The 27612-nt window shown below is 38.3% G+C and overlaps 1 protein-coding gene across 12 annotated transcripts in view; it reads left to right on the top strand.

Moving 5' to 3' along the window:
• MTMR3 (myotubularin related protein 3) overlaps positions 1-27612 on the top strand; it is a 148086-nt gene that overhangs the window by 90469 nt on the left and 30005 nt on the right. For 7 of the 12 annotated variants that reach the window (XM_060612761.3, XM_060612760.3, XM_060612757.3 and 4 more), the window contains 5 exons: positions 9557-9646; positions 10052-10168; positions 13100-13132; positions 18261-18343; positions 20495-20661. In XM_060612761.3, the coding sequence (XP_060468744.1) occupies positions 9557-9646; positions 10052-10168; positions 13100-13132; positions 18261-18343; positions 20495-20661 (490 nt within the window). The remainder of the gene's footprint in view (positions 1-9556; positions 9647-10051; positions 10169-13099; positions 13133-18260; positions 18344-20494; positions 20662-27612) is intronic. The other 5 variants (XM_060612764.3, XM_060612763.3, XM_060612759.3 and 2 more) reach the window with 2 other exon arrangements.

Genomic DNA, 27612 nt, shown 5'->3' with positions numbered 1-27612 from the left:
CACTAATAGTCCACGCATTTTTGTTACTCTAAATCGTTTCACTTTTCCATTCCTGAACTCTCTTCTTGTTACTTTTCTTTTATTGCTTACTTAGTAATAGAGTATTTTAGTGTATTAGAGCTGTTTATTTCTGTTTAATCCTGTGAATTAGATACTGGCTCTTTTCAGTCAGGTAATACATGGAGTCAAGACTAAAATTCATGGTTCTTGGATTCCATGTTTCTTAATCCTTTTATAGGAAGTAAGATGTAGTGAAAACCGTGTGTGTGTGTGTGTGTGTGTGTGTGTGTGTTGTGCGTAGGAGAATTATGATATGGTCATACACATATTCTTTTTGAATTCACCTTTCTGGAGAAAAGTAAATCCCTATGTTCCCTTTCTGTCTCTTTAAGGCAGTATTTTTATCCCAGAGAAGGTATAGCAGCTTTGCATCCCCCATGCCTACATCTTTTTTTTTATTTAAAAAAAAAATTTTTTTTTAACGTTTATTTATTTTTGAGACAGAGACAGAGCATGAATGGGGGAGGGTCAGAGAGAGGGAGACACAGAATCCGAAACAGGCTCCAGGCTCTGAGCTGTCAGCACTGAGCCCGACATGGGGCTTGAACTCACGGACCGCGAGATCATGACCTGAGCTGAAGTCGGCCGCTTAACCGACTGAGCCACCCAGGCCCCCCCCCCCCCCCCCCCCATGCCTACATCTTTGACTAAAAAGAGTCTGTAGTGGACATTTCAGTGACTTGTGGACCATTTAGGGCCCGGCCCAGTCCACGGGGAGAAGATGGACCAATGAGCCGGCCACATTTCTATCAATCCTGAGAATATGTAAACAGTGCTTCAAGGCTTAAAAAAAGAAATGGTGCTCTGTAATATTGGCCTGCGTCTACTTTGTTATGTTTCCTAGATCCAAACTGTTTTTCATGCTGGTCTGGTACACAGAGAAGGAATTGAAAAGGCCGTGTTAATTTCAAGCTTCATTAGGGACCTGGGTGGAAAATGCTTTTAAAATTAAAAACAAACTGAAACACAACAGAAAAACTAGTTGTGCAGAAATGTCATACTAAAAGGAGAAAGGTAACTGCTTTCATCTTGAAGCTAGGCCAATTTTTTCTTAGTTTGTGGGTATAACAACTTTTTGATATATCCTATATCCAAACACAGATGAACTTTTAATATTGTTTCTCTAGAGTACATTTTATTTTATTGGTTTTCCCACAGAGTTTTTAATGAATTGAAAATGTGTTTGCATAATATTTATATGGTATGTATGCCAATGGTAATGAATAGCAAATGACAGTCTTATAAAAGCAGCTGTGTTCTGTACTGAGGGGTTGTCCTTTTTTGTATACCACCACATAGCTAGCAACAGTGTGGTCCTGATCCTGATGCTGTAGGGTCTCTGTTGGTGCCCTGTGGATAGTCTTCTGGTGTACTCTGGGGATGCTTTTGTGTGCTGTAGTTGGGGAGCAGTATGGCCATGTGTCTTTTTTTTTTTTTAATTTCTCATGAAGTAACATTGTAATAAGTTTTTACAAATACTAATTTATAATTCTACTGGTACCCATGGTTGTATTCCTAACTAGTTCATGTCCACATGTATATTTTATATAGTTAGAATTAAAGCATAATTAAATTTCTATTTTGCTTATTTCACTAAAGGAATTAAACATTTTCCCATGTTAACTCATTGGATTCCTGATGTTCATTTTACTAGCTATGTAACATTTTACAAGTTGCTGAACCATTCATTTAATTAATAATTGATCTATTGTTTTAGCATTTAGGTTGTTACATGCTTAATCCTTACTATTATTATTTTTTAATGTTTATTTTGGGAGAGAGAGAGAGAGAACATGAGGAGGGGAGGGGCAGAGAGAGAGATGGAGAGCGAGAATCCCAAGCAGGCTCTGCACTGCCAGGGCAGAGCCCAGTGCGGGGCTCAATCTCATGAACAGTGAGATCCTGATTTGAGCCGAAGTCAAGAATCAGATGTTTAACTGACTGAACCACCCAGGCACTCCTTCCCTTTTTTAAATGTATACCTCTGTGCTGATTTAAGTTAGCATCTGCTCTCTTATCCGAGTAAAGATTCTTAAAGGAAATTGAAGTCTTTCTTAGGAGGTTAAACATTAGAAAAATATGTTTTCATGTTTTATTATGGAAAATCTCAAGAGGATAGTACAGTGAACCCTCCTATACGCATCAGTCCACTGTAGTAATCATTAATTCGTGGCCATACTTGTTTCTTCTGACTCCCTCACTGTCAACTCTTTGGATTATTTTGAAACAAATCCCAAGCATTGTATCAGGAGAATTGTATTTTTTTAATGTTTATTATTTTATTTATTTATTTTTTATTTATTTATTTATTTATTTATTTATTTATTTATTTATTTATTTGAGAGAGAGCGCGAGCCTGAGAGGGGCAGAGAGAGAGGGAGACACAGAATCTGAAGCAGGCTCTAGGCTCTGAGCTGGCAGCACAGAGCCCTATGTGGGACTCGAACTCATGAACCATGAAATCATGTTCTGAGCTGAAGTCGGTCGCTTAATGGACTGAGCCACCCAGGCACCCCAAGAGAAATTGTATTTTTGATGACCTTCAATACCAGTCTTTTTTTTTTTTTTTAATGTTCATTTTTTTACAGAGAGAGAGAGAGAGGGAGGGAGGTGGGGGAGGGCAGAGGATCCGAAGCAGGCTCTGTGCTCACAGCCGTGAGCCAGCTGCAGGGCTTGAACCCATGAACTAACTACAAGATCATGACCTGAGCCGAAACCAAGAATCGGATGCTCAACTGACTGAGCTACCTAGGCGCCCCTATCATCAGTTTTAAGAATAGTGACTAGAGGAGCACCTGGGTGGCTCAGTCAGTTAAGCTTCTGACTCTTGGTTTTGGCTCAAGGTATGATCTCACGGTTCATGAGTTTGAGCCCCATGTCTGGTTCTGTGCTTACAGTGCAGAGCCTGCTTGGGATTTTCTTACTCTCTCTCTCAAAAATAAACATTAAAGGAACAAAAAAGAGAACAGTGACTGGAGGGGTGCCTGTCTGGCTCAGTCAGTTAAATACCTGACTCTTGGTTTTGGCTCAGGTCATGATCTTGCAGTTGGTGAGATTGAGCCCTGTATTGGGCTCTGAGTGTGAAGTGTGCTTGGGATTCTCTCTGTCCCTCTCTGCCCTTCCCCAACTTGTGCTCTGTCTCTCCTAAATAAATAAACTGGGGGAGGAATAGTGACTGGAATTGACAATGAGATAATTCCTTTCATTTTTACCTTTTGTCAGGTATTCCTACATATATTTCACTCTTAGCAGCAGATAGTTTTTCTTGTTATCCTGGAATGCTGTATATGAATTTAGTTAATAGGCATTTTGACTTGTCATCAGTGTCTGCTCTCTGTGTTAAGTATTTATCTGTAATGTTGACTTCCCTTTCAGGTGTCGATTTACCTCTCTTACCTGCATAAACCTGTAGCAAAAACTAGCCTGGAATTTTGGTGATTAATCACTTTTCAAGATTTTGTAGGTGGTCCCATTGACCTTATGGAACTGGTAGAAACTAAGAAGTGCCAGATTCCACAATTCCTGGTGTTCCTCAGTAATACTAGGAAATTGACCATGTGGAATACATGCCCACTAATAGTAAGAAATTACTACTTACAGCTTAGGAGAAATTTGTTTGCAAGCCTCTTATGAGGTCAAGACTTGTCAGTGTTTCTTTCTTCTTCCCTTTTGTCTCCTTACTCTGTCAGTCATCTCAAATTTGACTTCCTTTTTTTACCCATTACTCTTAAAAACTATAATAAATTAGGCAGTTAATTCAGCTTACAGTTAGCCAAATAATTTTTTAATACTGTTCTTCTAGAAGAATGTCAGTGAGTAGTTTGTCCTAATGTTAATTAAGTCTTTGGTGATTAAATGCATGTTTAGGTACAAGGGGAAAATCGGCTCTAAAGCCTTACAGGTAATGTGAATTGAGACAGTCTTTTTAAAAAGAGCAGTTATTTTATTTGACTATGAAAAATTATTACTTCATACTCTTATCTTGCTGACTTAATTCTCTGTCCTCTTATGTTTAAAATCATTCATTCCATTTTCAGTTTTCAGTAGCTACTTTGGTTATATACATTGGCATGGATCAGCACCCAAGTGAATGTGCCAGCAAGAATGGATTTGTAATGGCTTCTCAGTTTGGTTTGGTTTTTAGCTTGCTACTTTAATTCTGTGCTATTTAAAGGTTAGTAAAAAACAGGGTCTGGTAATCACTGGAAGAAATGAGTACCCTTGTAAAATGATCTTGAAGAGAATAAAAATTTAGGCCTATATATTTGTGTGAGTTAAAAAAGTTAATGTGGTACTGAGGAGGCATGTTAAAAGTGTACTTTTATGTAATAATTTTTAAAAGCATTGCCGTTCCCTCATAGCATTTCCTACATATCGCCTGTTGGTTTATGAGAGAAATCTTCCTAAGTTCAGGATTCCTCATAACTTTTCTCTTAGTTCTAAGTGTAAATAATACTCAGTGTTCTTTTAGTCAAGAGCTACCTTTTAAGAATGGAACTAGAATTGGCTAAAAGAAAAAAAAAGGTAAGACTTATAGAAAAATAAGTTCCTTTCAAGTATGACTTATTATTCCTTCACCTAGTCATTGACCTCGGAGGAAATGACTGAAGAGGAATAAAATGGAACAGATTGACACAGAACTCTTTGTCTAACAAGTTTTTTCGTGTACATATAGGGGTGGAGTCATGTTACAAACCTTTGTATACCCTAAGTAATTATATTTTTAGAGACTCTAAGCTACATGGTAGCTAAACCTTACTAAACCTTACTGAAATATACCATCTTCATTAAGCCTTTCTTTGCTATAAGAAACTGAATAGAGGGGTGCCTAGGTGGCTCAGTTGGTTAAGCATCTGACTTCAGCTCAGGTCATGATCTCACAGTTCTGCTTGGGGCTCTGTGCTGGGAACTTGGAGCCTGCTTTGGATCCCATCCCTGGTCTCTGCCTCTCCCCTGCTCATGTGTACACACACACACACACACACACACACACTCTCTCTCTCTCTCTCTCTCTCTCTTTAAATAAATATGCTTAAAAGTTAAAAAAAAACCCCAGCTTAATGTTAACATAAACATTTTTGATGAAAAATAACTTTTGTCCTCTAGAAATAGTGTAAAGAGTGGCATTATTTTTACAATTTTTACAAATCTCTTTAATGTTTGGCTTAGTGTATGTTTGCTACATCTTCATATCTACTTCTGCATTTAATTTGTTAAAATATGTTGTTGGAAAAAAATGTGTTGAAATATATATGAAGTAAATCCAGCCTCACACAAATATGTAGTTAGAAGAATATTTTAATAGTTTTTCTGTCTGGAAAATATTGTGTGTATTCTTCTGTTATATTATACCAAAACTTGGCATATAATACTTCTTTAAAGATAAGGGGTATCTGGGTGGCTCAGTCGGTCAAGTGACTGACTCTTGATTTCAGCTCGAGTCATGATCTCATGGTTTGTGAGATTGAGCCCCTCGTCAGGCTCTGTGCTGACAGCATGGAGCCTGCTTGGGATTTTCTCTCGCCCTTTCTCTCTGCCCCTCCCTGTTTTCTCTTTCAAAAAGGAATAAATCTTAAAAAAAAAAAAAAAAAAAAAAAGCTTATAATTGGTTGCTATGTGGAATCTGAAACCATATCAGTGAGCTTTTTGTATTCTGTTACACTTAAAACCATTGGTCTGGGGCACCTGGGTGGCTCAGTCAGTTGAGCATCTGACTTTGACTCAGGTCATGATCTCATGATTCATGAGTTCTAGTAGTCCTGCATTGGGCTCTCCAGTCAGTATGGCGCCCGCTTTGGATCCTCTGTGTTCCTCTTTCTCTGTGCCTCCCCCACTCATTCTCTCTCTCTCTCTCTCTCTCTCTCTCTCTCTCAAAGATAGATAAACATTAAAAAAAATTGGTCTGTCTTGCACTTATTTTTTGATGTTTTATTTATTTATAAAATGGTAATATTTAATGAAAAAACTGGTTCAGCTTGTAACTGAAACAGTTGCACAGATGCTTTACATCAAGACAGCCATAATACATCAGTATGTGGCAGAAGTATTTGATGTTATTCCTGTATAAAAAAGACTTATTTGAAAGGTCAAGATTTAATAAAATGTTACCATCCCCCCCCCCCCCGCTTTATCAAGGATATTCTAAGTGAAATTGATGTCACTACTTTGATTATACTAAGATGCCATTAGTTTTATGTACTAATTCTTTTTGTATTGTTAGTAAAAATGTTAATACAGTGGATAAAGGCAGGTAATGTTTTAATATTGTGAAGGTGGTTTTGACCTCATAGAGCCCCTGATAGGGTCTCAGAATCTACAGACCTAACTTTGAGAGCCTCACTAGTAGTGTTATTGTTATATGATTAAGATTGCTAATTAGGTAAAAACTTCAGTGTTATTTATAGGTAGGATTTTTTTTCCTCTTTGAGAATATTTAAAGAATTGTTGGAATTGGGTTAAGAAGCACATGCAGAACTGTCTCCTGACTGATGGTTATAATACTTAGTGCTGTCAGAAGAACATGATATGGCTTTTGCTCTTGTAAAACGTACTGTATATGTAGATTTTATAATAACTTGTAGTTGGGGAAAAACTGAGAGCTTTCCCCCTACAGTCAGGAACAAGACAGGGATGTCCACTTGCCACTGTCACTCAACATAGTATTGGAAGTTTTAGCCTCAGCAATCAGACAACACAAAGAAATAAAAGGCATCTAGATTGGCCAGGAGGAGGTCAAACTTGCACTCTTCGCAGATGACGTGATACTCTATATGGAAAACCCAAAAGATTCCACCAAAAAACTGCTAGAACTGATCTATGAATTCAGCAAAGTCGCAGGATATAAAATCAATGCACAGAAATCAGTTGCATTCCTATACGTCAGTAATGAAGCAACAGAAAGAGAAATCAAGGAATCGATCCCATTTACAATTGCACAAAAACCATAAAATATCTAGGAATAAATCTAACCAAAGAGGTGAAAAATCTATACACTAAAACCTATAGAAAGCTTATGAAAGAAATTGAAGAAGACACACAAAAAAAAATGGAAAAAGATTCCATGCTCCTGGATAGGAAGAACAAATATTGTTAAAATGTCAATACTACCCAAAGCAATCTACATACTCAATGCAATACCTATCAAAGTAACACCAGCATTCTTCACAGAGCTAGAACAAACCTAAAATTTGTATGGAACCAGAAAAGACTCCAAGTAGCCAAAGCAGTCTGGAAAAAGAAAACCAAAGCCGGAGGCATCATAATACTGGACTTCAAGCTGTATTACAAAGCCGTAATCATTAAGACAGTATGGTACCGGCACAAGAACAGACACTCAGATCAATGGAACCGAAGAGAGAACCCAGAAATGGACCCACAAATGTATGGCCAACTAGTCTTTGACAAAGCAGGAAAGAATATCCAATGGAATAAAGACCGTCTCTTCAGCAAGTGGTGCTGGGAAAACTGGACAGTGACATGCACAAGAATGACCCTGGACCACTTTCTTACACCATACACAAAAATAAACTCAAAATGGATGAAAGACCTCAATGTATGACAGGAAGCCATCAAAATCCTTGAGGAGAAAGCAGGCAAAAACCTCTTTGATCTTGGCCGCAGCAACTTCTTACTCAACACGTCTCTGGAGGCAAGGGAAACAAAAGCAAAAATGAACTACTGGGACCTCATCAAAATAAAAAGCTTCTACACAAGGAAGGAGACAATCAGCAAAACTAAAAGGCAACCGACGGAATGGGAGAAGATATTTGCAAACGACATATCAGATAAAGGGTTAGTATCCAAAATCTATAGAGAACTTATCAAACTCAACACCCAAAAAACAAATGACCCAGTGAAGAAATGGACAAAAGACATGAATAGACACTTCTCCAGGGAAGACATCCAGATGGCCAACTGACACATGAAAAAATGCTCAACATCACTCATCATCAGGGAAATACAAATCAAAACCACATTGAGATACTACCTCATACCTGTCAGAATGGCTAACATTAACAACTCAGGCAACAATAGATGTTGGCAAGGATGTGGAGATCTCTTTTGCACTGCTGGTGGGAATGCAAACTGGTGCAGCCACTCTGGAAAACAGTATAGAGGTTCCTCAAAAAGTTAAAAATAGAACTACCCTACGACCCAGCAGTTGCACTACTAGGTATTTATCCAAGAGATACAGGTATGCTGTTTCAAAGGGACACATGCACCCCCATGTTTATAGCAGCACTATCAGCAATAGCCAAAGTATGGAAAGAGCCTAAATGTCCATCGATGGATGAATGGATAAAGAAGATGAGGTATGTATGTACAATGGAGTATTACTTGGCAGTCAAAAAGAATGAAATCTTGCCATTTGCACCTATGTGGATGGAACTAGAAGGTATTATGCTAAGCAAAATTAGTCAAAGACAAATATCACATGACTTCACTCATATGAGAAATTTAAGGTAGAAAACAGATGAACACAAGGAAAGGGAGGGGTACAAAACATAAGAGACTCTTAAATATGGAGAACAAATAGAGGGTTCCTGGAGGGGTTGTGGGAGGGGGGATGGGCTAAATGGGTAAGGGGCATTAAGGAATCTACTCCTGAAATCATTGTTGCACTATAAGCTAACTAACTTGGATGTAAATTTAAAACATTAAAAATAAACACCTAAAAAATAATTTGTAGTCAGACTTTCTAATGGATTGTTTCTCTTTTCCTAAACTATAAAAATTCAAAATATAAGACTATTTTTAATACAAATTGTGATTAGTTCAAGTGCCACTGAGATTAGAAATTATTGGTTTTTTTGGAAATTGTATTAATAGAAATAAATCTTTTTTGTAATATAAGGCAGATTAAGCTAGGGATAGTGGTTCACACATGTTTTCAGTTTGAGGAATTCAGTTCCTAAACTTAAATTTTTAAAGAAACGTTTCCATTACGGAAATGTCACGTCTAACAAAGGAGACATGTTGGTTTAGTGTGAACCCCTGCTTTACCCAAATTTCATCAGTTAACCCTCATGGACAATCCCATTTCGGTTAATTCCCACTCACTTCCTTCCTAATTATAGGCCACTTCCTTCCTCTCCCTCTCCCAATTATTTTGAACCAAATTCTAGACATTACATTATTTCATTCTTAAGCAATTCAGGATGTAGCTTTCAAAAATAAGAATTTAACGTTATAACCTAAAGAGAAAAAACTATCTTGGTTTCTTACATGTAATGTACTAACAACTTAATAGTGCTTAGTAAAAATGTTCTTAACCACTTAGACTTTTTTTTTCCCCCATCTATAGTATATTCTCTGACTAGAGATGCCTAATATATTGGTTGGAACACTTTGGGGATGAATGCTTTTTCTTTGAGCTTTCTTCCTGTTCGCCTTGGTCACTGGACTTTGATTGTGATTATGCTACTAGACATGGCAGAAAAATCAAATATGATTACTGGGAGCTCTGAAATTATTTAAAGGTTTTGGGTTTTTCCAGGATGAAGAGACTCGGCACAGCCTTGAGTGCATCCAGGCCAATCAGATCTTTCCCAGGAAGCAGCTGATCCGGGAGGATGAGAATCTTCAGGTAATTATAGGCCACTTTGATTATAAAATAAGTATTTAGCATCATAGTAACAATGTAGCCGAGCTAATGAATTGAAGTACTGCACTGTATAATTTTGTTTTTCCTTAAACCATACACAAGGTAGAAATGCAAGCTGGAAAACCTCTCTCCTTTTAGAAAGATGTATTTCCTGAGAATACATTGTTTGACATGATCATCTCTGTCATTTCCTTCAGTAATGTTGAACTTGAATAACCAAGTATATTTGAATTATGTGGACATAACTCCTCCTCTTTAGGTCCTTTATTTATTTACCGTATTTTAAGTTTGAGTGATGGGTTTTATCATCCATTCACTCAACCCGTGCTTGAAGACTTTGCTTTAACTGTTTTAGAACTCTGAAAGGTTTCTTCTTCCATTTTGAAGGTTCCTTTTCTTGAACTTCATGGAGAAAGCACAGAGTATGTGGGCCGTGCTGAGGATGCCATCATTGCCCTTTCTAATTATAGACTTCACATCAAGTTCAAGGAGTCTCTTGTTAATGTAAGTGATTACTATTTTCCCACTAAAGTAGATGGAGAAAGGAAGAATAAAAACTTGTTAATGTTCTCAAAAAGAGGAATGTTACACAGGGTTGAGTATGAAAACATTGTTTACTCTGCTTTTCTCTCACTGAATTTAGCACTTAGGGACACTAGGTTAACAAGCAACTCTTAGGCTTGATTTAAAATGTTACATGTAGCTCTCAGCTGAATTGTCCATTGTTTAGTAATACTGAGCAATCTGTACTAGGTAACGGTGTATCATTAACTTTATAAGGGTTCAAAGGCTGAATAGGTTTTTATTCTTCAGTCTTTAGTAGTTACCAATTGCTTGAGTTGAGATAATTTCCAGGACCTTAATGTCAAATAATGAGATGTATTTTGAGCTCAGTGCGGACTCTCATTATAGGATGAAGTTAACTCTAATGGCTGCTTAGTGGAAGAGCATAGATGTTAAATACAGTGTTTGTTTGCATAATGGACTGTATTACTGAAGAAAATGAAGGCTCTCAGATCTCAAGAGTGCATTTACCCTTTTCAGTTATGAGGGTACTCTCTGATCTGGTTCTTCAATGCACTGCCATCATTAGTAGTTTTCAATGAATGTGCCTTTCACCACAAAGATACGAAAGTTCATGTACTTCCACCAAATGAATGCCTTCTTCCTATTTCATTTGGTAGTATTGTGGCTTTCTTTTTGCAGTTTGGTTCTACCGCAGAGAAATGTATTACAACACTTTATAAAAGCTCAGGGCTTTACTTTCAGATTGTGTGTTTTGGTGTTCATTTTGGGATTCTTTGAAATCTGTCACTTATTTTACTCAGTGGTCCAAAAGTTCCCTGACTTCTTTGACACACTCTTTCCTTTGTAGAATGGCTGCCATTTTGTTTGTAATTGGCTTTTATTATTTATGTAGTATTTATTATTCTTTGTAGTTAAGCATTTATATCCTGAAGACATTATGGCCTGAATTCCTCTTGGCATCTAGATTTGGACTATGATCATAGCTATTAATGTTAGTTTTCTGTCCCATCAACTCAGAATACACATTGGGTTCATCAAGGAGAGAGGCATGCTGTGCATTCATACCCAGTAGCACTGTATTCAGAAGTGTCCATTTGGTACTGGGTGGCCATGATGGGGGGAACTGGATGGAAGCTCCTATAAAATCCAAACAACCAGAAATTACCCACCAGCTACTGTGGAAGTAAGGACAGTAATAATTAGTAGAACTGCCCAGTTTAATTTTGTGTCTAAATTCTGTTTATATGTTTGGAATTAATGAAATTGTAATTAAATTGCATGTGGGGAGGATATGGTTTCGGTTTTTTTTTTGGCCATATAGTTTTCTATCTCTCAACTTGGTTTATAGCCATGTATTTCAGAAGCTACTTGTAGATCTATTTGGGAATAGGGTCTGTTGGATAGAAAGTATAGATTTGACCATGTCATTTACTAGCCGAAAGCCCTTCAGCATTTCTTTACTTTTTCTAAGATGAAATTACTTAGCATGGTATCAGGCTAAGTGGTGTGATCCTTGGTGCCTAACTTTGGTTTCTTTCTTTTCCCTCTTCTTCCCTTTGCATTATTAGTAAAACCACCCTCCTTGAAATATTCAACCACACTTTACACCTCTGAGTTCTCTCACTTCTCTCCTGCTTGGGAGCTTCTCTTCATCTGTCAAAACCCAGTTTAGGTGGTAATTTCTGTGAAGCCTTTCTCAGTTTCCTCCCTGATGGTTTATTACCTTCATCTCTGGCTTCTTTGGTATCTCTAACACACCTTTACAACATTTATGAAACGTGTTGTAATTTTTTGGTTATTAAGAATCTAGCATGTTTCCTGGTGCCATGGTATTCAGTAAATATTAAGTGATGTGAAGTTAGTATGGGTTTGAAATGGATATTAGACCATTTTTAAACCCCTTTTGGGTTTAAAGCTCATTTAAAAACAATTTCTGTGTGAACAGGACTGTGTCATCATCATCTCTAACAGTGGCTGTATGAGTAGGCTCTTTACTGGAATCATTGGTCCCCCATTGTGACTGAGGTACAATGCTTAAGAAAACTTACTGTTCTTACCTTTGCCCCATTTCATCACCTAAAAGTGTTTTCTCAGCATAATAACCCTCTAAGGCATAGAGCCTGCATGTCAATTAAAAATCCCGACAATGGCTTTGCACAGAGAAAATAATGGTGCAAAAGTATTTTGGCATTGCAGTGATTTTAAACATTCAGATTGAGAGAGACCAGGATTTCTCCATACAAATAAATTAATCACATCATAATAGTAAGCTTCCTAAAACCTGTGGTTACTCCAGAAAACAGTGGCTCTTCCTGCACTAGGTCCTGGGTGGAGTCCAGAGAGTTGGTGATGTTGCCCCTTCTCCTTTCCCTCTCTCCTTTCCTCTCTCAGCAGATACGTATTTCAATAAAATAAATGAGGTCAAGAGACCCCCCCCCCTTAAGAGGTTATTATATCTAAATCAAACTTCAACTGTCAAAGCCCAATATGCCAGTATATATTGTGGCATGCCCTGGTTTGCATCATTTTGTATTCCTTTAAAATAACACATGTAGCACTTCATAAAGGGACTTACCATCAAGTTTTAAGTAGCTATCTGATATCATATATTCTCTCTTAATTTCACAGCACTTTGAATAAAACCTTTTTGTAGATTTGGATGCCATAACATCATTACTTTATACATATTCACTGGGTATCAGGTTTCCAAGTCCTCGGGTAAACAACCTCTGTAGTCGAGTTCATTGCTGCCTTTAAGATATGAATTGCTCCCATTCTGTGCTTTTCCCAAACTGTATTTCTACATATGTACAGGTGTATTTCTTTGCTCAGCTAATTTATAAACAAGTAAGTTTTGAAGTGGAATTCATGAAAGTTTAAAACAGTTTTTGTTGTGTAATTCAATAGACTGCCTCTCAATCTGCTGCTTCTGAAATCCCAGTAAGTAGCATGGGAATCCTAGGTGGTTTTTGCACCTGTGCTTTGGAACAAGTTGGTTTTGACTGTCCGATGTTCACCTTGCAAAGCAGCAAAATTTGTCCTCTTTGCATGAGTCCCTTCGCTACTTTTACTAGACAAAGTTCTAGTGGCACACTGTGATGAGAACGATTTGTAGAGTGAGGATAAAGCCCCACAGTTTATACATAAACAGATGGGATTGTGACCTTCAAAAAATGTAAACTGAATTTCAATGAGGAATAATTTGTAAAATTTTCAAAAAGGACATTAAAACTTCTGTTTCCACCTGGTCTGTTAACGCTTCTTAGGAAAAATGTGAAATTGTAACAGCTGCAAACACTTTCCTTAGCGTTTTTTCACATTTTTTCACATTTTGGTACAGCAAAAATCTTTATTCCCCAAGCATCAAAAGGAAGTTATTCTTAACAGTTAATGCACCTTGGTTGCAGCATTCGTGTGCCAGCAGAGATCTCTAAATCAGTACTGAAGAGTAGCTTGTAAATATAAAAGGTGAGCAGTAAAGAGTTTGGGTCTTTAACTTGTGACAGTCTTCTTCTTTTTTTATAGAAGTTTTTATAGAAGATTTAGGGCCCAGATATTCCACAGTTTATTACAGATTTTAGATTTTGACTTATTATTTTCACTCTGTTATTGCCTTTTTTTTTTTTTTTTTTTTAATGTTCTTTATTTTGAGAGAAAGACTGAGAATGCGAGCAGGGGTGGGGTGGAGAGAGAGAGAGAGAGAGAGAGAGAATGAGAATGAATGAATCCCAAACAGGGTCTGCACTGTCAGTGCAGAGCCGGATGTGGGGCTCGAACCCACAAACCGTGAGATCATGAAATCAAGAGTTAACCAACAGAGCTACCCAGGTACCCCTGTTCCTGCCATTTTTACTTCAAATGTATGTACAGGATTAGTACTTATCATTCACTCTATAAAAAGAGTATGCTTTTATTATTTTTTAAAAATGTTTATTTTTGAGAGAGAGAGAGTGTGAGCTGGGGAGGGACAGAGAGAGAGGGAGACAGAGAATCCAAAGCACGTTCCACGCTGTCAGTGCAAAGCCCTGTGTGGGGCTCAAACTCAGGAACTGTGAAATCATGACCTGTGCTGAAGTTGGACTCTAAACCTGCTGAGCCACCCAGGTGCCCCAGTACATTGTTTTTAAAAGGTAGAAATTATCCCAGTTTTAAATTCTGGTGCTTAAAAATAATGTACACGTGCATGCATTCACGCACACATGCGCACACACACACCCAGAATGAAGTAAACATACTAGGTTATGATGACATAAAATTCCCTCTGGAATGAGACAGTACTGTGGGTCTTTAATACTGTGCATGTTTATTAAATTTTTAACTGCTGCTCTCCTGCTTTTTTGGATTGATGCTCTTACGAATTTTGGTGTCTGTGATGTAACTGTTGGCCTTTTGAGGAATTAACAGCACTGAGTGTGTTTGGTGTCTTGTTTTGAGCATGAGTTTGGTGGAGTTTATAAGTGAAAACGCACTGTAAAGGAAGACAGAATTACCTGTCACGTAGAAGGTAGAGGAGAAAGAAGCAAAAAGAAAATGAGTTGCCACAAAACACTGAAATCAGTAGGTTAGGGAGAATTTGAATTAGATTCTTCCTACTCTTCCATGGATAGAACTGTCCCCAAATCATCTTGGTTTAAATTCTGTTTTCTTCTTAAAGGTCTTTGATGGAAAGACCACTTAATTCTGAAAGAAATATTAAAGTAGAACTCCTACAGAAAGGAGAGACAATCTCAGTGGAAGAAAGAAAGGTGCACCATTATAATGGAAGGAGCCTGCGCTAGAGGACAGACATGGTTTTCTGGTCCTGACTTTGCCTCTAGCTTCTAGTATAGAGGCTTAACCTCCCTGGGCTGTAAAAGGGCCTAGAATTGAATGACATAGATTCAGTGACATAGAATTCAGTGGCACTGATGAGAATCTGTAATTGTTTGCTGATGGGGTTGAACATTGGGTGTTTCTGGTTACAGAAATGGTAAGAGATCGTTTTTGATGTATAAGGAGAATTCAGAAACCTAAAGCAATGGAGTAGGCCTTTAAAAAAAGTAGAGACCTTATATGTTTTGTTTGGGTGTATGAAGAGGAAAAGAAGGCCTGTTCCACCTTTTTAAAAGAGGAAGCAGTCTTGATGGGGATTGGGGTAGAAATGAGAAGAAAAAAGGGAGATGTTCATTTGATGTAAAATCAGGTATTTCTCTCTTATGTCTCTCTTCTTATTGCTGCATATTAAACTTCCCTGCATGTGACAATCTGCATGAGCATTAAAATCTGCTGTTTTCCATATCTGTGACTTGAGTACACATGGTTGTTTCTGTTGATTTGCCAGGTAGATCTGCCTACTAGCGTCTGGTATTTATACCCTTCTTCCTTAAATTTGCAATGTGAAAAATGTGTAAAAATTTGCATATCAAATGCATTTTAGGTAGTGAATATTTCACATGCTCTGAGGTATTTCATTATTCTGGAAGTCTGGACCCAGGCCCTTGGGGTCTCAGACAATAGTAGGGGATGCCAAGCTTACCTCTTCTTTGTAGCACAGTAGCTTAGGCTGGTCCAGTCCCTCTAGCAGCTGCTAATAGCATTAGTTGGTTTTCAGATTTTATGGTTATAAGGAGAGGTGATTGAGAGGGACCTGGGATTCAGGTGACTGCTCAGAGATCAGTCTCTCCAAATCAGTGGATTTTTAAAGCTCACTTTTACTCCACTCTAGGCTCTTTGTATTCCCTCTGCCTGGGACTTGCTAAGTTGTGACCATCTGATGTTCAGAAAACAGGAAGCTAGGAAACTTGTGCGAGGAAATTAGGAAGCAAGCAAAATTTTAGTTGGTAAAATTTTAGAAAATTGAAATTAGAATTCTTAATTGCCATTCTGGCAGCCACTTTTGGGAAGGGAGGAAGAGGTGAAATGAGGGTACATTTAAAAACAACAACAACAAAGCAATATGAGTCTCTTACAGGCCAAAGGACTGGCCTGGAAACAAATTAGCATTGTCTTCCATTCTCTATCTTTTTAATCTTCTATTCTTCACAATTCTTGATAGTTTATCCCTACTGATTGGTATATATTGTTGTTTTTTCCTTCTGAGATGTACACGTCTTGAAAAAATTTTTAGCCGCATCACCTGCTGTTTCTGTAGCACCTTGTGGTTAAGGACTTACAAACAGAGGGCCAGAGCTTCTTTTTTATCAGAACACAGGCAAGATTTCTTCCCTTACCCTCAGTCATATCACAAGTATAAGGACATTTTGTAGATTATAGACTTAGAACTAAGGAAGAAGGCTCTAGTAGAAACTTCCAGTTATTATCTGTATAATATTATTTTGCTTTCTTCTCTTTTTTAATCCCTGCCCCAGTTTCTGTTTCTTGTCTCGGACATCCAGCACTGGGCTTCTTTTTGATCCTGACATCATCGTCCTGAGAGGTTGCTGATTCTGGCAACTGCATGGTGGGGCAGGGTTTGCAGGAAGCCTGTTTCTGAAACTGGCTTAGCTAATATGAGGGCTACCCTGTGCAGGCATCACTTTCTTGTTTCTGTATTGAAGGAGAGTGCCCTCCTCTTTTCATGCTACACGTGAATTGTTGGAATGCTACTTGCAATTCCCAGAACTACATTTTGGCTGGGCATGATACAGTGTAAGAGACAGTGGTCTACACATTCTTCAAGGAATGAGTGTATCCACAATTATTTTACCAGGCTCTCTTTAGAAGTTTTGGAGGGGCACCTGGTTGGCTCAGTTGGTTAAGTGTCCAACTCACTCTCTCTCTCTCTCTCTCTTTTTTTTTAAAAATTTTTTAAATGTTTATTTTTAAGAGTGAGAAAGAGGGCGTGTGGGCGAGGGAGGGAGGGGAAGAGAGAGGGAGACCAAGGGTCTGAAGCTGACTCTATGCTGACAGCAGAGAGCCTGGGGGGTCGAACTCATGAACTGTGAGATCATGACCTGAGCTGAAGTCAGATGCTTAATCGACTGAGCCACCCAGGCTTCCCCAAGCATCTGACTCTTGATTTCAGCTTGGGTCATGATCCCCTGGTTCATGTGATTGAGCCCCACGTCAGGCTCTGTTCTGATGGCATGGAGCCTACTTGAGATGCTCTCCCCCCTCCCCCACTTGAGTCAGTTTCTCTCTCTCTCAAAATAAATGGATAGACATTTAAAAAAACAACAACAGCATTCATATGTAGAAGTTTTGGAAATTGTTTTTTGAAACCAGGGGTAGAGTCAAGGTGAATTGAGCAAGAGGGAGGAATCTTACATCAACTTGAGGATCTGTTACCTTGTTCAAATGCTTTCTCTATCTGCCTCTCTTCTCCCATCCCTCTCCACTATTGTACTTCTGTGTTCAGTAGAGTCTGTTCACCATATTGTCAGGGGAGAGAACCATTCCATCTTGTTCATACTTCAAACCCCACTCAGCTCCTCTGGTCTTTTGAGGCAAATTAGGCCTCGCTGGTTTTAGGACCTTTGACCACTGTGTGGCCTGCTCCCTGCACTTTGATACCTGTGGGTCTCTTCTGCTTATCAGAGAGCCTGACAAGCAGCTACATCTTTTCTGTGCAGCTTGCAGGCAGTTGAGATCTCCAGTCTTTTTCAGGATAATCCTTTGCTGACACAAAGCCACAAGCCCACTTGTCATTTGGGGCCAGTAAGTATAGTCCCATTGTCACCTTGATCTGCACTTCTTTTCTGTAAATAAGATTACCATTTTGGTTCCTGTCAGCTTCTCTGCCATTGCAAATCACAGCTAGTTATAGTGTATAAAGTAGTACTTGGAGAGATTGTGAGTTTGATGCTTGAGAGATGACATATTTCCCTGTTCTTCCAGAGATGGTGCCTTCTCTTTATTCATTGTCTTCATGCTCAGACATGACTTGAGGCTGTTAATTTAGAGGAAAAGAAAGGGAAACCCTAGTTCACTCCATAGTAAATCACTTGAATACTGATGGGACAGATAAATTTGCAGTTCTGCTTGCTGTCTTCCCCTGTAGAGCTTTTGAATCTTTCTTGTTCGACCCACTGAGGGAACTGCAGGGTCAATGCCTTCTTGACTAAGGGGAATTCATATTTTTAAATTGCAGGTTCCATTACAGCTTATAGAAAGTGTTGAATGCCGAGATATATTTCAGCTTCATTTGACTTGCAAAGACTGCAAAGTTATCAGGTATGTGATATATTTATGCTGCTATTTAGTGTGGAAAAATACGTATTTTTAAAAATTTTTTTATTATTATTGAGAGACAAAGAGTGTGAGCAGGGGAGGGGCAGAGAGAGAGAGGGAGACACAGAATCTGAAGCAGGCTCCAGGCTCTGAGCTGTTGGCACAGAGCCCAACGCGGGGCTCGAACTCACAAACCGTGAGATCATGACCTGAGCTGAAGCTGGACGCTTAACCGACTAAGCCACCCAGGTGCCCCCAAAATATGTATTTTTTAAAAGAATAGATCTCTGGTTTGGTAACAGAAGAATAGCTTTTGAGGAATACTTAGGAATATTTTCTGAGTAGTTAGTGCCTGAAATATTTTATCTTTAGGCTACTTTGCTATTTGAAAAGTGTTTTTTAAATTTTTTATTTGGAAATTATTTCAAATTTACAAAAAAAAGTGCAACAATAAAATATTACAAAAACACTGATTTGAACATTTTACTCCATTTGCTTTATTATTTACAGGAGCTGTGTGTTGTGTGTGTGTGTGTGTTTCTTTTTCTAGACAATTTGAAAGTAAATTACATGATCCTGGCTTTTCATCCTGAAATACTTTGATGTGCTTTCCTAAGAATAGGGATATTTTCTTACATAACCATGTTGTCATTATCAACTTCACAACTTTACACTCATAATACTTTTATCCAGTCTGCTATCCATGTTCCAGTTTTGTCACTTGACCTAATAATGCCCTTTCTAGCATTCCTCATTCAGAATAGGGTCCATGCAAGGTCAGGTATTACATTAATTGCCATGATTCTGTAGCCTTATTTAATCTGAAGCATTTTTCTCCATCTCTTTGTCTTTGATGACATTCACACTGTAAAGAATATAATCTTTTATTTTAATAGAATTTTTCTCATTTTGTGTCTGTCCAGTGTTTCCTTATGATTAAATTGAGGTGGTGTATTTTCAGCTGCAATACTGTATGTGTGAGGTTGTGTCCTTTTCAGGGTACTCTGTTGAATCTGTTGGCAAACGGTGTCCATCTGTCTCTATTGCTGATGTCAATTTTGATCTGTCTTGTCAAGATGTCCCCTGCTTTCTGTATAATTCCTACATTTTCTCCTTTGCAACTGATAAACAGTCTGTGGGAGAAACTTTAAGACAATGAAAATATCCTGCTTCTCATCAAATTTCTTCATAGATTTAGCATCCATTATGGTTTTTATCTGATGTTGTCTTTACTATAATGGTTGCAAAATGATGCCTGAAATGTGTTTTTAAATTTAGTAGCTCTAGAAGTTCTAAATTCCGCAAGTTTTTAGTTTATCTCTTTGATTAACTTTGGAGTGCCAGTAAACGTTATGTGTTGACATGCTGATGAGCCACATTGATTGGGATGGGGGAGAGGTTTACGGGGGCCTCCTTGGTTTTAAGGTAAATAAGTTCCTTTGTAGCCATTGAGATTTGGCTTGCTTTTCATAGGTACTGACTACAACTTGTTTATTAATTACTCAGTTTTGAACACTTGGCATTTAAAAAGGTGAAGTATTTTTTGCCCTAATTACTTTAATCTGTATGTACTGAAAATTGCAATTGACAGTAGAATTGTTTGGTTCTCTACATGGTTACAGCTGAAAGTTTCAGTGTAATGTATCTTATTTTGGATGTACAATTACTGATTTATTCTAATGGCTGAGTAGACAGATTTGAACTTATCTGACTGGCCAAAAGTTGCGCTGTGATTTATTTTTGAGCTTGGCCTAATAGGTTATAACAACAAAATGAACATTCTCTAAACCTATTTCTTGACAACCATAAAGCTTTGGTGGAAGATACAGAAGAAGGAAACCTTACTCATGGAAGAGAAAACTGCCATTTTACTTTAATAATTACCATTAATCAATCTTAAGCATTTAATTAGTCTAAAAAATAAGTTTTCCACATGTCCATTTTTTTTTCTTTTTGACATTTTGTACCATTGGCTAAAATTTGTTGGACCTGTAGTTATTACAAATGATAAACATGTGAAACATGACCTCTGATGCTTTTCTTGACTGTAGCTGTCACTGCACTGGGAGTTAGGTACTCTTGAAATGTTGGCTTCCCTTATTGATATTGTCAGCTGTCTTCTAATTACATCCATATTTGTTTGGCTTTACAAAGGTGTCAGTTCTCAACCTTTGAGCAGTGTCAAGAGTGGCTTAAGAGACTAAACAATGCAATCCGACCACCTGCTAAAATAGAAGATCTCTTCTCATTTGCATACCATGCTTGGTGCATGGAGGTCTACGCCAGTGAAAAAGAACAACATGGAGACCTTTGCAGACCAGGTAGACCTTTCTAAAATGTAAAAATGGTGGTTCTATTATTGTTTGAGGTACCCTTAACATGAAATGGGACTCCTAAGCATTCATGTATTGAATCAGTGTATATTTTATGGAGCACCTAAGCATTTGTGCATCATTCTTCTAAGATAAATAGAACATGTTTCCTGCCTTTTAGGGGAAAGGAAGAACACATCACAATCTACTGGGGCTAAAAAAAAAATATATATATATATACGGTAAGATTTAATGGGTGTTGTAAGAAGCCTAATGGAAGGGAGCCATGAATCATATGCACATTCCCAAATGTGAAGACTTCACGTTCATGGTGGCTTTTGAGGTAGAATAAGGGTTCATTGAAGGTAGAAGGGTTCATTGAGTAGAGAAAGAGGAAAAGTGTTGGAACAAGTAGCATGAACAAAGGTCCAGAAGTGTGTGACATTAGGGCTCAGAGTAATGGCATACAAAATGGCCTTTCACTATCTTCTTATTTTCTTTTTTTAAAAAGGTTTGTTTATTTATTTTGATGGGAGGTGGGCAGAGAGAGAGAGAGGCAGAAAGAATCCCAAGCAAGCTCTGTGCTCTCAGCACAGAGCCCGACATGGGGCTCGATTTCACAAAGTATGAGATCATGATGAGCCAAAATCAAGAGTTGGATGCTTAACCAATTGAGCCACCCAGGCACCCATATCTTCTTGTTTTCAAGTCATACATTTTCCTCTTGTTACCCCTTTCATCTCATAGATGAAACAGAGGTCCAGAGAGGCCGGGTGACTTCCTTCAGGACAAATACAGAAGCTGAGCCTGTGCTGGAGCCTAGGCCTTCTAATTTCGCAGGAGATCTTTGTCCTACTCTTTCTCACTCAGAAATGGCTTGGATCAAGTTCATGTTATTCCTTTGCATGTAGTTGTCTGTAAACTTTATGTTGCCATAAATGAACTTTGCTGGTCCAACACTCAATCTTTAGTGTGTCAAGCCTGGAAGCAAAGTCTTGGATTTCTAAACAGTGAAAAGTTGTGAGCCTCCTTCCAATAAAGTTTCCTCTTGGGACTTTTTTCTTTAAACCTCAGTTTTTAATCCTGAATTTTTGATCTTAACAGTTTTGCCCTGAGTCATTTTAAACATTTGAGGCTAATCTAGCTTTGCTTGCATTACTTTGTTTCCTGGCTCACTCACTGGTTGAAAATTTTGGTTCATAATTAAAATACAGCATAAGCATCATCTTATTTTTAAAGATGCTTTGATGTATACTTTTGTTTGACCCTTATGACCTCGTCAAACAGGCAGGATAGCCTGGTGTTTCTGTTTTGGGAGCCAAAGAAATGAGACTCAGGTAAAGCCCGTTGCTAAGTCCCACCGTCAGTCAGTGACAGAGCTAGTACCTAAACCCAGTTCTCAGCTATTGAGAGTTGACTGGGGGAAAGTTCTGTGGATGTGGAGATGAAAAACTGGTACCTGCCCTCATGGAGCCTGAAGGAAAGCATCAGGAATCCAAGCTGCTCATGAGCCTGGTCGGGCCAGTGGAGCTCATAGTCAGCCATAAGAGTCCACACCATCCTTGGATATTGGAATGTCCTTAGACTGTCTCTCACTTCACTCCTTTATCCATTGCATCTTTTTCTTTTTCCTTCTTTACTGAGAAGCCATTGTATTTTTGTTGTTGTTCTTTATGGCTTTTGTCAAGGTTTTTTTTTCTTAAAGATAAAATTTACCTACAGGGAAATGCACAGATCTTACATGTATATTTGCTGAATTTTTAACCACTGTATCTTATCAAATTTTTACTCTCAGGGCACCTGGGTGGCTCAGTTGGTTAAGCGTCTGACTCTTGATTTTGGCTCAGGTCATGATCTCATGGTTGGGAGATTGAGCTCCATTGGGCTCTGCACTGGGCGTGGAGCCTGCTTAAGATTCTCTTTCCCTCTTTCCTGCTTGTGTTCGTTCCCTCCATCCCTCCCTCCCTCCCTCTCTGTCTCTCAAAAAAATCTATTTTTTTAGTCTCTACCATTTCCTAGGATAATGAAGTTTGTGAGTATATCTTGCTGCACATTATGTTATATAAGAACTTCAGTTGTTTAAGACTCCTAATTCTAAAGGGCATTTCCCTACTTTTAGGTTGGTTAGTCAACAGGGCTTGTTTTATTCTCCTAATTTGTTTTCTCACAACTACAGACTGAAAATTCCTCATCTCTTTAGATGATTCTTTATTCCCTTGATAAAATTAGTTTCTTTTGGATTTGGGCCATCTCTTGGGTATTGCTAAGATGTGGTACATCAGAATTTCACCTTTTTTTTTTTTTTTTTTTTAATGTTTATTTATTTTGAGAGACAGCGCAAGTGGCAGGGAGGGGCAGAGAGAGAAAGAGGGGGAAAGAGAATCCCAAGCAGTCGCTGTGCTGTTAACACCGGGCTGGACACGGGGCTTGATATTATGAACCACAAGATCATGACCTGAGCTGAAATCAAGAGTTGGACGCTTAACTGACTGAGCCACTCAGGCATCCCAGAGCTTCACTCTTTTAATTATGGATTGCTTTGTCTTGAGCTGGGATGACTTGGGTCCCCAGACCCTTCCCTTTCTGATCTGGTATTCTTTGGCCACCAGAACATAAAGATGTCTGTAGTGTCCTCTGTCTTTTAATGAGTTTTTGATGGATGGAGGTATTTGGGGGGTAAAGTACTGATTTAAGAACTAGGAAACCTGAATTCAAATACATATATTTTACCATTTAATTAAAAAAATATTGGGGAAGCCATTTATCTTCTCTGTACTTTAATTTCCTTTGTTCTTGAAACTGAGACATTCCTGTTCTTCCTGTCCAAGTTGATCAGGGTATCCTGCAGATCAGATCTATTATTGCTGGAGAGTTCAGTAAATATTTGAGTGCTTCCTATGTGCCATACTTGTTAAAACATTTTGGAAACTGAATCTACAAGGTGATGCCATTGTAACTGATTGTTGGAACTTACTCTGAGTGATGGTTGTATTTTGTTTCTTCGTAGTATATACAAATCCACACTAAGTTAACTTGCTGTCACAAGGAATCTTACTGTACTTGGTTTGAGTATGTGCATATGTATGGCTTTTTCCTTTTTATATATTTTCACTATGGAGTACAGAGGGAAAACTTGCTCTTATGCAAAATACTGTGGTGGCATTTTTAAAAAAAAAAAAATTTTTTTTAATTTTTAACGTTTTTATTTATTTTTGAGACAGAGAGAGACAGAGCATGAATGGGGGAGGGTCAGAGAGAGGGAGACACAGAATCTGAAACAGGCTCCGGGCTCTGAGCTGTCAGCACAGGGGCCTGATGCGGGGCTCGAACTCACAGACCGCGAGATCGTGACCTGAGCCGAAGTCGGCGCTCAACCGACTGAGCCACCCAGGCGCCCCGTGGTGGCATTTTTAAAGCCAGTCGACCTGGTTCTTCTGTCTCCACCCAATATTGTTGAGTGTTGATGGTGGCTACAACATTACTCACCAAATATGAGCATACCAGACAACCACATTCTTCTAAGTCATCTTTAGGGTGAGACAGCACTTGAGATATTTCAAAGTAATGCCTTTGTATAATCTGCTCCAACACATGAGATCATAAGGATGGACTATGAAGGGTTGAAGTTATTATTTAGTCTTTTAGTAGTTAATAAGGCCTTTTATGGATTCTTCTCTGCCTAGCCTGTTAAGAGTAGAATGTGTCAGGGAGGAGGGAAATGGGAAAATTGCATCATTACCTTGTATTTATATAAATCTTAGTTTCTGACTGTTGAAGCTGTTACAGTTAAGCAAGCCACGTTGCAGCCAAAGCTCTGAGTCTTAGTCAGCCTTGGAAGAAGTCTCAACATTGTTATTGGAAGTTTACCTGTGAAACTTGCAAAAGCCTTTGCAAGACTGTTGACTCCTCTCTTAGACCATTGCAGACTCTAAAAAAGGAATGGATTAAAAGCTTAAAGCTTCTCTCCCACATGCTCAGTTTTCTTTTCTTCATTGTAGCAGCCTTCTTGGTGATAGTTCTGTACTTGAGCATTAGGCAGGAGTCCTGACAGATGATTGGGCAATTCATTTGTTAGTTTAGTAGCATCAGGCCCACCTTTCTGACCTCTCTTCTGTGAAATGCCCATTAAGCATTTTGTTTAACCATGAACAGCATAGGACTCTGGGTCTTACACTGTTGTGCAGCTGCCTGTTTCCTATAAAGCAAAAGCCCCTGCCAGCAGAGTCTGTCTTACATATTTGAATGCAGTCCAGTAAGCATACATTTAGATGACTGTACTGGGACCTTTGTTCATAGAAAAGAATGATTCCTCCTATATTTGGAAGGCAGCTATGCTCACCACTATATTCCTCCTATATTTGAAAATCTGGAAGGGCTGGTTCTCACCGTCCCTGACTCTGGTGCTGTTCTTTTTCCCTTACATCCTGGGTAGAGGTCTGGCTCTTCTATCACAGGCCTTTAAGCTGTCTATAATTGTGGATTCGAATACTCAGGATCACCCAGGGAGCTAGATTTTTTTGGGGGAAAATTTTTTAGACTGCCTCTTGACACTGGTTACGTTAGAGGGGCTCATTGCTTTAAAAAGGTTTTCATTCCCACTAAAATAATTGCTGGACTGTTTGCATTTGTTGTACAAGAAATAACTAAATATTAAAAAAGGACACATCTCATTTGAGATTGGGGGAGGGCAGACAGGGTTGAAATGGAAATATAAAGCAAAACAAAAAACTTATAACCAGGGGCAACTGGGTGGCTTGGTCTATTAAGCGTCCTACTCTTGGTTTCAGCTCAACTCATGATCTCATGGGTCATGGGATTAAGCCTCACACTGGGCTCTGCACTGACAGTGAGGACCCTGCTTGGAATTCTCTCTCTCCCTCGCTCTTTGCCCTTCCCCTTACTCGTGTGCACTTGCTCTCTCAAGATGAATACACATTAAAAAAAAAAAAAAAAAAGATTCTCTTTCTCTCTCTGCCCCTCTCCCCCATGTGCGCCGTCTCTCCTCAAAAAAGAACAAGAAACTTACAACCGTAATATTTAAAATGGATTATAGTATATCTAGTATTGTGGAAACATGAGAATTCTTAGAAATTCTTAAGAGAAATCAGCAAAGAGATGTGCTTGGCGTTCATTTTTCTGGCTGAATAAACATAAGGGAACTTCTAACACAATTTGGCAAAAGCCAGTTGAATTACTCATGTATTTAAGGTCTCCTATATTAAAAAAATACATATATATTTTTTTAATGTTTATTTTTGAGAGAGAGAGAGCATGAGCAGGGGAGGGGCAGAGAGAGAGACACACAGACAGACAGAATCTGAAGCAGGCTCGAGACTCTGAGCTGTCAGCACAGAGCCTGATGCGGGGCTTGAACCCATGAACCATGAGATCCTGACCTGAGCCGAAGTCGGACACTTAACCGACTGTGAGCCACCAAGGCATCCCATTGCTAGATTTTTTTTTTAAAGCATTACTTTTCAACTGTTAGTTGTTATGCACTTATGGGTCATGAAATCAAAGTTTTCAGAAATGAAATGCAAAATGAAACACTTAGGATAGAAAATACCAAAATGAGTCACACATAGTAATGGTTAGGTACAGTTTTGTGAAACTCTTCAAAATAAACATGTTATGTTCGATTATGATATAAAACATAATTCAATTGTGATGGTCATTTTCAAAGTTAGGAAGTTAGTGTTTTAGAGGATACAAAGGTAATTAAAAGTCTTTTTTCTCAAGGAACTTGAATAACAAATGCTTTATGCTTGCTAGGCAGTATATATTTCTTTGTCGCTCAGAACTTCATGCTCCTGATGATGGTTGTAAGCTTTTCTTTGGGCAACAGTTCTGTGTGATAAATTACCAGTGGTGGTGATGCTGGTGGTGATTTTGCCAGTGATTATTTTAAAGTAGCTATGTGCTTACACTAAGATGGAGGTACTAATGTTAACAATCATTAAAGTACTTTTAACCTTTTGCAAAGACTTGGAGCTGTACGGAGGTGGGAAAAATCTCATTAATGAATGAACTTGGAAATTGTTACAGTTTTACAGTTTTTAGATTGGGATTATAAGTGAAAGACTGTCTAATATTCTTGATGGTCACTATTCCTTGCAATTTGTAGACAGATGGCACCCCAATTTGGATAGCTTTTTTCCTGTTTCAAAGCCCACATCATTTCTAAAATTTTTCCAGAATGGGATGCATTCAGCTGATTATTTCTTCCTGCATCTCTGCACCTCATCTTTTTATAGCTCTCCTTCAGGAAATGTATAATACCTAGTTTAAACTCAAGAAAAGCAGTTTAAATAGGAAGTAGTTTTATAGAATTGTCCTTCATTCAAGTAATTGGTGTTTGCTGTTCTGAAGCTCCACTCCCAGGGAGAGCAAAGCTTTATACTTTGATCACCAAAGCAATCTGCTTTGTGCTTTTGTTATTGTTGTTTCTCCCAGCCCCTACCAGCATTTACTTTACTACCTATAACACTACATATTAGAGATACTGCTTAATCGTTTTTTGTTTGTTTTACTGCCCTAGGACTCTGTGTGTTTTCAAGGAAGAAGGTTATTTCAGATTTAATGACTTTTATGTTAGGTTCATTTCTGCCTTTGTAGCTCACTGTCTTTAGGAAGAGAAAGCCAGTTTCATTAGGGCAAATGTGGGCAGGTTATACTTGTTTGGGTGAATGTTCTTACAGGTGGTCAGCACTTTAGTTAGTAGTATGGTGTTTCCTGAGATTCCTAGGTACTGGGAGTTATTATAGTTTTGTGATCTCTAAAATTCTATAATCTATAAGGCTCTGAAAATAAAAAGATTTTTCTTATCTTATTTGGTGGCTTGACCTGGTCTGAGCTGAAATGAAGCTTGACTTATCTCATTTAGTGTGAATTATCCATGCATTTCACTGTAGAAATATTAATGTTTGATTAGTAGACCCTGTTGAGAGAGTGTTAACCTAA

Source organism: Panthera onca, chromosome D3, assembly GCF_046562875.1.
Source record: "Panthera onca isolate mPanOnc1 chromosome D3, mPanOnc1 haplotype 2, whole genome shotgun sequence".
Lineage (NCBI taxonomy): Eukaryota > Metazoa > Chordata > Mammalia > Carnivora > Felidae > Panthera > Panthera onca.
The sequence above is the reverse complement of the archived record's forward strand: the minus strand, read 5'-3'. Positions and strand labels throughout refer to the sequence as shown.